The sequence below is a fragment of the Pleurodeles waltl genome, chromosome 1_2 (genome assembly GCF_031143425.1).
Source record: "Pleurodeles waltl isolate 20211129_DDA chromosome 1_2, aPleWal1.hap1.20221129, whole genome shotgun sequence".
Taxonomy (NCBI): domain Eukaryota; kingdom Metazoa; phylum Chordata; class Amphibia; order Caudata; family Salamandridae; genus Pleurodeles; species Pleurodeles waltl.
The window spans coordinates 1106247983-1106261683 of NC_090437.1; the positions used below are offsets into that span (position 1 = coordinate 1106247983).

General features: G+C 43.0%; 1 protein-coding gene across 1 annotated transcript in view; it reads left to right on the top strand.

Annotated features, from left to right (window-relative positions):
* The window catches only part of ADGRA3 (adhesion G protein-coupled receptor A3), a 208588-nt gene that overhangs the window by 158742 nt on the left and 36145 nt on the right, over positions 1 to 13701 (top strand). Inside the window, exon 15 of the mRNA XM_069202173.1 lies at positions 3530 to 3654. Coding sequence (XP_069058274.1) covers positions 3530 to 3654 — 125 coding nt within the window. The remainder of the gene's footprint in view (positions 1 to 3529; positions 3655 to 13701) is intronic.

Genomic DNA, 13701 nt, shown 5'->3' on the forward strand with positions numbered 1-13701 from the left:
CCTCCCTGTAGTGTTGTTTCTTCACCAGTCGAGTCGGGGTCGCCGGGTGCAGTGTTGCAAGTCTCACGCTTCTTGCGGGGATTGCAGGGGTCTTTAAATCTGCTCCTCTGGAAACAAAGTTGCAGTCTTTGTTGAACAGGGCCGCTGTTCTCGGGAGTTTCTTGGTCTTTTGGAAGCAGGGCAGTCCTCTGAGGATTCAGGGGTCGCTGGTCCTGGGGAAAGCGTCGCTGGAGCAGTTTTCTTCTGAAGGAGGGAGACAGGCCGGTAGGGCTGGGGCCAAAGCAGTTGGTGTCTTCTTCTTCTTCTGCAGGGTTTTTCAGCTCAGCAGTCCTCTTCTTCTTTAAGTTGCAGGAATCTAAATTCTTAGGTTCAGGGGAGCCCTTAAATACAAAATTTAAGGGCGTATTTAGGTCTGGGGGGGTTAGTAGCCAATGGCTACTAGCCCTGAGGGTGGGTACACCCTCTTTGTGCCTCCTCCCAAGGGGAGGGGGTCACATTCCTATCCCTATTGGGGGAATCCTTCATCTGCAAGATGGAGGATTTCTAAAAGTTAGTCACTTCAGCTCAGGACACCTTAGGGGCTGTCCTGACTGGCCAGTGACTCCTCCTTGTTATTCTCATTATTTCCTCCGGCCTTGCCGCCAAAAGTGGGGCCGTGGCCGGAGGGGGCGGGCAACTCCACTAGCTGGAGTGTCATGTGGTGCTGGAACAAAGGACAGCTCCTGCCTGGGGGAGGTGATAGCATCTCCACCCAGTGCAGGCTTTGTTACTGGCCACAGAGTGACAAAGGCACTCTCCCCATGTGGCCAGCAACATGTCTCGAGTGTGGCAGGCTGCTAAAACCAGTCAGCCTACACAGGTAGTTGGTTAAGGTATCAGGGGGCACCTCTAAGGTGCCCTCTGGGGTGTATTTTACAATAAAATGTACACTGGCATCAGTGTGCATTTATTGTGCTGAGAAGTTTGATACCAAACTTCCCAGTTTTCAGTGTAGCCATTATGGTGCTGTGGAGTTCGTGTTTGACAGACTCCCAGACCATATACTCTTATGGCTACTCTGCACTTACAATGTCTAAGGTTTGGCTTAGACACTGTAGGGGCACAGTGCTCATGCACTGGTGCCCTCACCTATGGTATAGTGCACCCTGCCTTAGGGCTGTAAGGCCTGCTAGAGGGGTGACTTAGCTATACTGCATAGGCAGTGTGAGGTTGGCATGGCATCCTGAGGGGAGTGCCATGTCGACTTACTCGTTTTGTCCTCACCAGCACACACAAGCTGGCAAGCAGTGTGTCTGTGCTGAGTGAGGGGTCCCCAGGGTGGCATAAGATATGCTGCAGCCCTTAGAGACCTTCTATGGCATCAGGGCCCTTGGTACCAGGGGTACCAGTTACAAGGGACTTACCTGGATGCCAGGGTGTGCCAATTGTGGGAACAAAACTACAGGTTAGGGAAAGAACACTGGTGCTGGGGCCTGGTTAGCAGGCCTCAGCACACTTTCAATTCAAAACATAGCACCAGCAAAGGCAAAAAGTCAGGGGATAACCATGCCGAGGAGGCATTTCCTTACAATTACCTACATCTCTCAAATTACGAAGATGGCCCTTAGGCATCAAACTTCCCAAAAGTCCACACGTTTCTTTTTTCCCCAGTTAAGACCCCCCTCTGCTTTTTGATGTCTGTGGTAGTCTGGGTAACCAAGTACTGGGATTTGAGGAGATGGGGAAGTACTGAAGTCTCCTGCTTGTTTACTGCTATCCTGCAACAGTTCACTTTTGTAATCCTAGATTGTGGTACTCTTTGGTTGATCCAAGTGATACACAGTGGGTATTGTAGTGGGTTAGTATCAAAGGATTGTTTCTTTGTGTAAGAACAAATGTCTCCAATCATCTGTGCACCTGTTCCATCTTGTCATTTTTGTCCTTTGTTCGGGCAGATCCCCTGTACTTTACCTTTGTGGGACTGTTCGAGAGACAGCTAATCACAAATTACCCACCAAGCTGCAGTTCTGTCTCATAAGACTGTGGAGATCATCGGTTGGCCTCCTTAGTTTTGAAGTGATAGTCCCTCAACCGATTAGCTGACAGTTGATGCACCCGGGATAATAGTTGTTGACTTTAATTTAATTTAAGCCCACTACCTCTGGGTTGTTTTGTTTGTTAGTTAACGGATATGGTTTATGAATCTGATGAGCATAGTTTTTGCAGTAATGATTGCAAATATGGGAACGTCTGTGCAAGACGATCACCATCAGTAAAGCAGTCAGCACGGTAATACTCGACTGACCACGCACAATTTTGTAGTATGAAACAGTGAGGATGACTGCTGCTTACAGTTAAACACCACAAACAACTCCATCCCCATTTCTTTTTCCTCTCCTGCTTTGTCTCCATGTCCTATCTGACAGGAATAAAACGTTTTGCTGCTAGATCAGGCTCCTGGAAAATAGCATATGACTGGCTTAACATAGACCTAAGCCCTGAGATGATGTACTAAGAGAAGACCATAACTCGAATGTTCTGCACAGTCCTTTGAGCAGGGACACTCTGATCCAACCTGGTTACTTAGAAATAATAACTTGAGATGGCACCATTTGGCAGTGGCATGTGTGCCAGGCAGGATTTCAACAGGGCCTTCATAGAAATTGTCCATGGAAGTTGATAAAAAAAGTGTGTTTTTCAATACATGAAGGGGTCAACTTTTCTTATAGGCACTTGCCACCCTTCAAATTGATTCACATTTAGAAGGACCATCAAGTGGGCTGATGGAGGTAGCAAGTAGGGCTCCACAAATCAACAATCCTTCCTTCACCACAAGCAGCACATAATGCATGTCAACATAGGTGGGACAGCTCCTATTTTTAATTTTATGTATTTTGAAACATGAAATACAGAGTGCTGTGGAGAGCTGTTGGGAGCTCAGACAAGAGGTCAGACCTTGTTCATTTTTCCTTAGCAGAACATAAGGCTACATTTTCATCAGAAATTTCGGTGCGGGTAGACTATCTTATTAAGTATTTATATTTAGTGATGGCAGATCGAGGGATGCATTAATGGACAAGAGGAAAATATTGCAATCTTGTTTAGAGATGATAGACAAGTATTGGCAAAGCCAGCAGGCGTAGCTTAGAACTGAAAATGCAAATAAGACCTATTGAGTTGGCCACTACTTGTTAATTTAAGCAACTGAAACACGGTGTTGCAAACAATGTGTCCTTTTTAGTTTTTCCCACATTGATCCCTGATTTGCTATGTTCAGTCAGCAGAATCAGTACCTAATGCCCCGTTTGTCCAAATTCCCACTGTACCCCTGAAACTCTGATTGCGTATGAGTGGCAAACAATACAGTTGCAGGAATGCATTCAGACGCTGTGTGGTGAATTAAATTGAATGCTGGGCTCACAGAAAAAAAAACGTTCTTAACATTAACACATGCATTTAAGCCTCATAGCCCAGTTAAGGCTTCTCACAGCATTTCGCCTTACAAGACTGAGGAAAATGACTAAACTTGTGTACTCACTTCTTTCCATAGGATCTCACTGGATCAGAAGTGTATACCCAGACAGCCAGTCTATTACACCCAGTTGTGTACGCAACAGCAGTGGTTCTACTTTTGTGTCTTTTAACAATCATTGTCAGCTATGTTTATCATCACAGGTAAGACAAGGGAATGAATAACTATAATTACCTACACTGATATCTTGGGTAACTTTTTTTCCCTAAAGCATAGTGACATACCTGCATGAACACAATTTGTTGGTAAACAAGTTATGTATTTTGTCAATAGTTTGTCCCAAGCTCGAATAATCCATTTATATGTGGAATACACATTAAGTTAAATGTAGATGGGGTTTGTGATAAATCAAGTACCTTGCAAAAGGGCAAATTTAAATTTACACAATAGAATTGACTTCTCATTGACATGAGAACTGAGACCGTTAATTATTGTTTTCATCCCACCATCACCCAGTGCCTTTGAAAGAGTAAGACTGATTGTCCCCTCTTTGAACCTATGCACCCTTCCCTCATTGGAATGAAAGTTGTGTTGGCAGTTCTGCTACAACTCCATCAATTTTAAATGGGACACCTCGTGAGTCAGTGTGGACACAGTGAAGGTGGAGTGTCAAGACATGTCGCAGTGGAAACCAGCGACATGCCTTTTTCTTTCACTACATTAGCAAGTCAAGTAGATTAATGGTAACGGGCTGCAGGAATACGTGACATAAAACTCTGCTGCTGCAACTCACTAGCTGGCTTAGAAAGCAAAATGAAATGTGCTGAGCAACTTTTCTAAATGAATCATTGCAAATTACTGCTTCCGAGCAATTTAGCACTTGGACATCCCTTCAAAATGATACCAAGGCATTCAACCAGTGCTCTTCCTAGCCAAATAAGGACTCTGGTCCAGCACCCTGTAGGAATGCACTGGGCACAGTGCCTTTGCGGGATGGGAAGTACGCATTGGCCTGTTTGCTCGCCAATACTAAGAGTATGTGGTAGCTGCAGTGAAGCCATGAGTGCACTTATGCCTTCAATTATTGTTCTAGGGGAAATGATAAATGCTGTTGTAGCAATATGAAGCCTATGAGCAGCTCTCAGTGGGTCAGGAATGGACATATAAATAACCAATTGTATTATGCTGATACTGGATGTTCGGTAGAAATTCATAACCTCGAGGAATAAAAAATGGAAGTCTCTCCTGTGCTTTTGAATCATGCTTTTGTGACGTTTAAAAATGTGAAATAACAAGCATAGAATAGATTCTTTATGAGGTTTGCAGATAGCCCTAAAGACTTTAGGGTGAGACTGAGCCTGAATTGCATTTTGGACTCTTGATAGAGTTACTACAACCAGTAGTTAAATGAGAAATAGGACTGTACTTGGTATTATTTGAGATAAGATATATGTATATTAAAATCCAGATGTGGAGAAGAAACCGTGGTCAAAATTAATTTCCGATTGTAATGTAAAGTAGGACATTAAAGCTCCTAGAACCAATATCACAATCCTCTTAGTCTAGGATCTGGTGATGGGAGTATTAACAATTAGGCTGTGTTGGTATGAACACTAGTTTGTATATTTAGGTATTCCTAAAGCTCAAACCTGGCTGGATAGCAACATTGGGCAAGGATCAGCAGCTGAATAATATATATATATATATATATATATATATATATATATATATATATATATATATATATATATATATATTTATATATATATATATATAACCAAGGACATAGAGGTAGTGGAATGGGTGATAAGTCAGCCTATCAGACCTACTGTTTCATGTAGAGGGATAGTTTCAGTTAATTCCTCAAATGTAGGAGGGTTTGAGCTGTTGTAATGTCAGCAGAACTGTCGTTGCAGATCCTGTGGTTATAGGCTACAGAGATTTGATTTTCTTTTTTTCCTTCCTGTGGTGTTTAAGTTCTGATCTGCTGATGTCAGTGCTCCTCCTGTAGCGCAAACCTGCAGATAGTGTTAGGTTTGCAGTGTGAATGTTATCTAGATTCACATGCTGTGCACTATTCTGCTCTCTATTGTTTGTGTCAACAGTTGCCTTTTTTTTCTGCCATTGACTCAGGAAGCACAACCGAGTGCTCTGGAAGCAGAAACAAAAATATTTGTCAGAGGATCTTAATAAGAGATGTCTGAAGAACAGGCCCTCAAGCCCACCCAACCCCCATGTCCCCACAACATTACAGTCTATATTGCTCAAATAAAGGGGGCAGAAGACAACTCTGGTGTTTAGCTAAAAAAAAGAGCAGTCTGAATCATGTTTACTGCTCGAGACACTGTTACCTGATCACAACAGAAATCAGTTACTGTCCCTGTTATCCTGAGTCTTGGACCAGCGTCAATAGGCATCCAAGGACCTGTAGCAGCCAATGCAGTCACATCAATAGTACCTTAAAAATACAAACACTCTACTAGGGACCTGCACTCCCCCTTTACATCAAGGGCAGTGTGACTGCAGATTCACTAATTGTGGCAACTGCACGTAAGAGAGCAACTGCTTCCATCTCAGTGGAATCCTCCACAGACCAAGAGAGTAAGTGGTTGGGCACCGGTAGATAAAAGATGGAGTAGTTAGCAGTAGCAAACTGTTTCACTGCAAATTTAAATTCTCTGTTAAACAGATAATCACACCATCAATGGGACGAGGTCAAAAACCTCATGCAGCATCTGCGAGAAGAGCACAAAAACAATGTAAAAAGAGTGATCCAAGAAGGCAATATTGTTGACAACACTTGCCTCATATTGGCGCTTGTTGTGGCATACACTGCCAACAGGTGACTGTGTGTGATCACAACACTGAAGAGACACACCTGGCTGAGAGTTTTACATTTTAAACAAAAGGTGCACGCTTCAGGAACCAACATGTCTTTCCCCAGAGACGCTCTCTTTGGAAACCGCTGATGAAGCGCCATGCACTTGAAAAAGGATAGTGAGATAAGGAAGACAATGGGGGCCCTGCAACACATAAGGGCCTTTTTGGGGCGGTATGGCCCAAAAGGAGATAACACCACACGAGTATGTATGCAGCCATCAACAGTGTATGCATCCTTTACATCGCAAAGTGGTCCGTCAACTACGTCAGCTTGCATCCTTTACATCGCAAAGTGGTCTGTCAACTACGTCACTACAGTGGCAGTACTGCTCGTCTTCACTGCACGCCTTTTGTGGGAGAGACAGAAGAAGATTAACTGCCCGAGTATTGGTTGGATCCTCGTGCAAGTGACTTTGCAGCAGGACCCCTCCTACACAACTCACCAGCATGAGGAAAGATTAAGAATGGAAAAAGATCACCTCCTGAAGGATGGATACTAAATCTAATCCTGCACAGTTCCTGTATAGCACTACTAAACAGACATCCAACAAAAAGACCACAAGCAAAAGAGATCAGCAGTCAAGAAAAGATGCAATGGAGATAAGGTGAGCAAACTCTTAAGCATGAAAGTAATAGAACAGGCGTAACACATAAAAAAGAATTGAGGAGTCTGTTCCATATATTTCCTCGAACCAAAGCTAAATAATAGACTAAGGCCCATAGTAGACCGAAGGGCACTCAACAGTCTTATAAAGGTGCAGACATTTGAATTCCCACACAACAAGAAGTCACCCCACTGGTGCAGAAAGGAGACTATGGCAGCTGTAGACCTCAAATATGCCTTCTTACACATATCCATGTATTTGGGGCACAGACAATTCCCGAGGTTCGTTGTGGAAAAGTTCTGGATGCTGCCTTTTGGGATAAGGTCCTTGCAAGCGTTTTCACAAAGTATCTAGCAGCAGTAGCAGTACACTTATGTATTCCCTCTTTCTGGCTGGTGAAGGTGGGATTGTTAAAACCAGTGCCTGGAGAACATAAAAACTGTGATGGGAACACCTTACAAGCTAGGATTCTCACTTAACTTTGAACAAATCATCCTCAAACCCAGAAAGCGAAAGGGTTTCCTTGGGGCCATACTAAACACAACACAGTAAAAGCCAAGGCTATCCCTTTAACCAAATGAGTCCAGGCACCAACAGAGCAAGCGTGCCTCTGGAAGAGTCAACGTCTGACAGTGAGAATGGTGGAGAAAGTGATCAGCTTGATGACATCTTGCATTGCCTTAGTACCCCATGAGAGGGTCCACAAGAGGATACACCAGGAGTGCCTTCAGCAGCAATGGTCACAAGCAAACGGGGGCAGGGAGGATCTAGTGGTTACAAACGGAGGACAAAAGGTGATACAGTGGTGGAATACGAAAAACATTACAGTAGGCAGACCAGTAAATCTACCAGTCTCCCTCAGTAACCAATACAACACACTCATCTCACTGAGGGTGGAGAGCCCACATGGAAAAGGTGAGTAATCCTGGGCCTATGGAGTCTAAAAGAATCAATACAGCACATAAATATTTTGGAACTCAAAACTGTTTTCTTTGTCCTAAAAAACATCCAGACATATGTGGAATGAAGGGTGGTCCATATACATTTACACTGTTCTGCCTTCACAAATGGGGGTATGAGATCACCTGGCCTATCCAACCTAGCACAGGATATATGTAAGAGGACTCCAGAGGGTAATGCTAGTAGTGATACACCTACCAAGGAATAATTACCACAGAAGCAGACAAACTAATCTGGCAAACGAACACTACTGTGGGAAGACATTTTTTAAAAGTAGGGCATGCCACACATAGATTTGTTTGCAATCCAGAAAAATGCTATTGCTTTGCCTCCACGTACCCCCACCAAAGATTGTTAAAGGAATACCCTATTGATAGTATACCATTACAATGTAATGGGGTCACCCACTGTACTATAGGACCTGGGTATAGTTTAGTACAAGCAAAAGAGGTCCGAACGGATAGGACAAATGATATATTACTTGCATAAATGGAATGAAATCCTCGAGGAGTAAACACATTATTTTTAACCTATTTAGTGACAAAAAGAGCAGAGGAAAAACATAAGAAAAATAGCACCAGAGCCATACATGCATGCAAAACTATTGCATGTATTGGTATAACATATTATACACAGTAATACAATGGTTGCTCTGTGATGTGAAATAGAGATAAGAAGTGCTTGTGCAAGATGCCGAGGGGAGTATACTGCAAATAAAACAATCCCAATCGTACACAGTGCATGCAGGCAACTGAACACAACCTGTCTGTACCAATCAATATCCCATTTTAAAGTTAATCAACTGGAGGATTGGTTATTCATCCACCCACCAATCCCCTCCTAGTGAATAACAGTTCATCCCAGGTCTTAGTTAGAAAATTGTTGACATTTCGACCCAAAAGATATTGGTAATTAAATGTCTTAAAAGATGGGTCTTCATCAGGACAGTGAAAACCTATGTAAAATTCTAGTAATAATTAGAGTTGCATCTGGTGTATCAGTGTAATGTAATTCTGACTGCTCTCTTAAGTCCATGATAACTCACCAATGATAACGGTCAGTAATTCTGTGATTGAGCATGCAGTTACTTAAAAGCATGCAGTTACTTAAAAGACGATCGCACCCATGCTTCTTTGTCCAGGGCAAAAACATCCCCCGGACTCCTATAACATGAAAAAGCATTTGCTCAAATTCTCATTACTTAACTGAAATTCCTCAAAAGAGTAAAGTTATCTTTACTCTTAAGGAGCCGCTCGCCCAGATGATCACAAAATATCGTGGGTGAAGCACGTTCAGTATGTACACCCTTCCAATTTTAGTGTGGATAGGGCTATAAAAAAGAAAAAATAACTAAAATACATAGGCAATCCCTTTAACAAATACATGCCTTTCAACAAAACAAAAATGGCAGCAACAGCGTGCTCACATTTCCTGTCATTAAAATCAACAATCATTGCAAAAGCAATAAGCCATTCACCATAAATATCGAATAGGCTGCAAGTGTAAGAGGACATTATCGTATAGGGCCCTCCTTTTTTCAGAAAATGCATCACAAAATCTTATTTAAAAAAAAACCAAAGCGGCAGTGTGCAGGGCTTACCTCTCACTGTTAGCGTATCCTGCACTATCCTCACTGCCTTTGTACAGTGAGCCCCTCACCGCAAATGTCAAATGCACTGCAAGTATAAAAAATATATTAATCCGCTGCCCTCTCTGTAACAAGAGTATAGCAAGTGCGTTGCAGTGCTAAAAATGTAACCGAAACGTACAAGACTTACCTCCTGCTGATACAAAGTATCCATATCAAAAGTCCTTGCCATGTGAACGTGGAGCAGGCTCAACAGGGCAAAAAAAGGTGCATTGCAACATTTACACATGCAAGCTAACATATGCAAAAGCTACTTCCAAGATTTAGGTCGAACGTCACCCAGGAGATATTCTAGATAATTGGGGCAAAAAGTCCTATAATCTCAAAATTAAAACAGATGGATTGCTAGCGTATTGCTCTTCAAAACTGCTAAGAAAATAAGAGTATTGTCCTACAACACAGTTGGTGTTTTTCATTCAAGGTATTGTGTTGAGTTGCATCGACCAACAAGCTATTTGACAGACAACTGGAGCATCCCCAATGCATATTCTAGATGCAGCATGACAGCATTACCAGAGTTGACAAGGATTGAAGGCAAAGTGTCCTATAATTCAAAGATCGTAAACAATGCTAAGATAAAAGTGCATCACTCTAAAGTACAGTTTGTGTTTTTCATTCAAGGTATTAAACCAACAGGCTATTTGACACAGTAGTAGAGCTTCCCCAACAGGTATTTCAATGCTTAATAGCAGCATATCCAAAGATGCAAAAAACAAAATATCAAGACAGCACAGTTTGTTAATCATTCAAGGTAATAAGGTGAGATGCTTCAAGCAACAGGCAATTTGACACAGAAGTAGAGCGTCCCCAGCTGGTGTTTTTGATGCTTAATGGCAGCATATCCAAAGATGAAAAAATGCAAATATCAAGCAGTGAATTATGAGCATAACACTCAGCAACATATTCCTGATTCAAGATCAAAACATTAAATCAAAAATACCTCAACAATCTCCTTGTTGATTTTCATTTAACAAATACCATTAACAGAAATGTGAAAAAATAATGCACAAGAACAACATACTATCTGGACAAAACGTTAACATAATCACATATCAAATGACAATATACACAATATATTGGTGGTATCTCATCATGGACCACAGGAACATAAATGAATACATAATAATAATAACCATTAATATTCTGACAAGTGCGTATACCCCTACAAGATACATTATTGTGAGAGGCACCTTTAGGGTACATAGGATGTAAATCAACCATTGCTCAATGTGGACTCCAGTCTGGCTATCTCCTCAAATTCATTCAGATCTAGTGACACTGCCTAAATTATTTATCTAGTTACACTCCTCTAGGCTGAGCGTGTTAGAAAAGTTACCTTGTCTAGTGACCTTTTCGATAACAAGCCATTTCCAACTCTTTGCTAGATGGTTAAATGTGGTAAAATGCTCCACTAGGGGCGCTCTTTGTGTCCCGGGCAAATCCGGCTGCAGTGCTTTAATATGCAAGCCTTGACTTTTTGCTGAGTTTGCCCAACATAGAAGAAGCAACACGGACATTTAATCACATAGATAACATCAAAACTATTGCAATTGGTAAGACCTATCAAAAAGTTTTACGATCATTATGCATGAAACTCTTGGTTTCAGTGGTCAGTGCACATGCTTTACAGTTCCACACTTGTAGTGACTCACAATTTGAGATAAGTTCCAGTGGATAAAAAGGTTAGGTTCAATGGGTCCCTTCAAAAAGGAGCTAGCCTCGTAGTCCTTGACACATATATCTTTTTTAAAGGCAAAAATCGGTGTTTCTCTTAGGTCAGCCTCATCCGCCACCAAGTTCCAGTGTTTTATTAGTGATTTTTTTTAAATATCATTGCTGTGTGTGCAAAAGGTGGTACCACAGATTATCCTTTCTGCAGAATTATCACTGTGTGTCTTTGGTTCAAGTAGGGCTTTGCAGGGGTAATACCAGGCCATTTTGCATGTTCTTTTCAGTAATCTCTTAGGATTGCCCAGATATTCTAGACATGCTATTAAGTCATCCAATTCTTCGAAATAGTCAGGAACATAGGAACAAGTCTTCCGCATCCTAAGGAATTTACCAACTGCTAAGTTGTATTGTATGTATTGTATTGTATTGAATTATTTATAGAGCGCGTTCCGGCGGAAGCATCGAAGCGCTAGAACTTGTCACAGAGACTCCTAGGGTGATGACTTGAATATTTCAGGAGAGTATTCCTCTCTCTTTCCTTGCAATATAATGTGGTATGAAGACAACATGTAGGAAGCCGGCTCTTTAAATAGTATAGCAAAATGAGATATACTGTGCAGAGTCCAGGGGTTCCCTTACTAGTGGACATCGGCTTGCTCTAACAATCCAAAGATGCTTTCTTAGGGAGGTAGTGAGGTCGAGCAGCCTTAGGGTTATCAGAGAGTTGTGTTAGACATTTACCATAGACAAACAGTGAAAGAAATTAGAAACACAACTCACTCAAGAGAGCCACACCAATTTCTAAAAGTAACAGGTATCTTTATATGTGTTTAGGCACCAGAATCAATAAATACATTTAGCAATAGAATTTATCACAGGTGTAAAAAGTAAATACTTAGTGCAGTTGTCTGAAGCTGCAGTTTTACTGAATGGGAGAGAAAACATGTACGGCAAACAGGTACTTCGCAGCAACTTACAGGATCAATCTTCCAGACTTAAAGTGAGTACAGGGCAGGGTCCTAGGCCACACCAACCGGTCATCTCGGGCGGCACTGGGGCAGCTGCGTGCAGTTGTGCATTTCAGCATCTGGGGTCTCGTGGAAGTCAATGAGGATCGGTCTAGTCACAAAGATGCTGCTGGTGGGGACTGGGGAACCAGTCTGAGTGAACCAACAGTTTGGTTCAAGTCTTGCGATGCTCAGCGACGTAGGGACACCAGGGGTTCTGTTCTCCTCGGTCCGGGGTGAATGGTTGCAGAGGTGTCTAGAGCCGCCTGGTTTCCATCACCGATGAAGGCTGTGGTAGAGGGGGCCTACACAAAGAGGCTGCAGGCGTGGACCAGTCCAACCAAACCAACACGTGGGCTCAAGTCTCACAGGGCTGTGTGATGTAAGGACCCCAATGGTCCTCTTTTCTGTCTAACATGTTCTAGTGTAGAGGTGTAGTGGACCATTGCGTTTCCAACACTGGAGGTGGTCGCAGTATAAGGGAACCAGCACAAAGAGGCTGCAGGCATTGGCTTTAAGATCGCAGTGGGAGGACCTCGAGTGGGCTCTTGGACTCTGTCTCTGGAGAGTCTGGGAACCATGCTGAGCACCGTTGGCTCACTTTAACTTGGGCTAGGAGGCACGGGTGCAGTGGTGCTCTCCGGTGTTGGGCTTTGGTGGTCTGAAATCTTCACAGTGTCTCTTGGGGTGCCTGCAAGATGCAGGGAAACAGCTCTGCTGCTCCATGGGAGTTCCTGGAGCTTGGGTGAAGGCTGGCAGTCCTACCGGGTTTTTGTAGGCACAAGCAGCTGCAGGATGAGGCATTTCTGCACAGTTTTCAAAGTCAGCTGGCAGGGTTGGCGCCAGTCTGTCATTAGTCTTCATTTCTTGCTTTTTCTTCTCTGGAGTGTCCTTCTTCACGTCAGCAGGATCTGATTTCCTGGTGCCAGGTGCTCCCCTAAATACTGAATTTAGGGGTGTTTGAGAGTGTGTAGGGTAGTAGGCAATGGGCTACTTACCCCGGGGTATCTACACCCCCTATATGACTAATTCCTGAGGGAAGTTAGCATAACCCTCTCCCAGAGTTGCCGGTTCTGCCATCACCAAGATGGCAGATTTATTAAATTTCATTTCCACATCAGGCAGCTCACTTTAGGGGTGGAACTGAACTGAGGGGTGGGCACTCCTCTCGGACTACTAATTTTCTCATCTGTCCAGGTGTTAAAACATCCATTGTGTAACCTCTACCATCCAGATGCCCACCAAAGTGAGGATATCAACACCTGTGGCTTATTGCCACCAAGTATATTGAGGGTAAGAGCGAGGCAAAGAATGGCCCATCCACACCGTCCCTCGGAGATTTGGGGCTTTCAAGTGATGATGAGGAAGATTTTGGTTAGGGGGCAGAAGTAGAGACATCAGAGGGTGACCAGGAGATCATCAAGGTCGAGGAACAGGCATCTAAGAAGAGCTGAAAATCAGAGGTAAAAGAAACTGGGA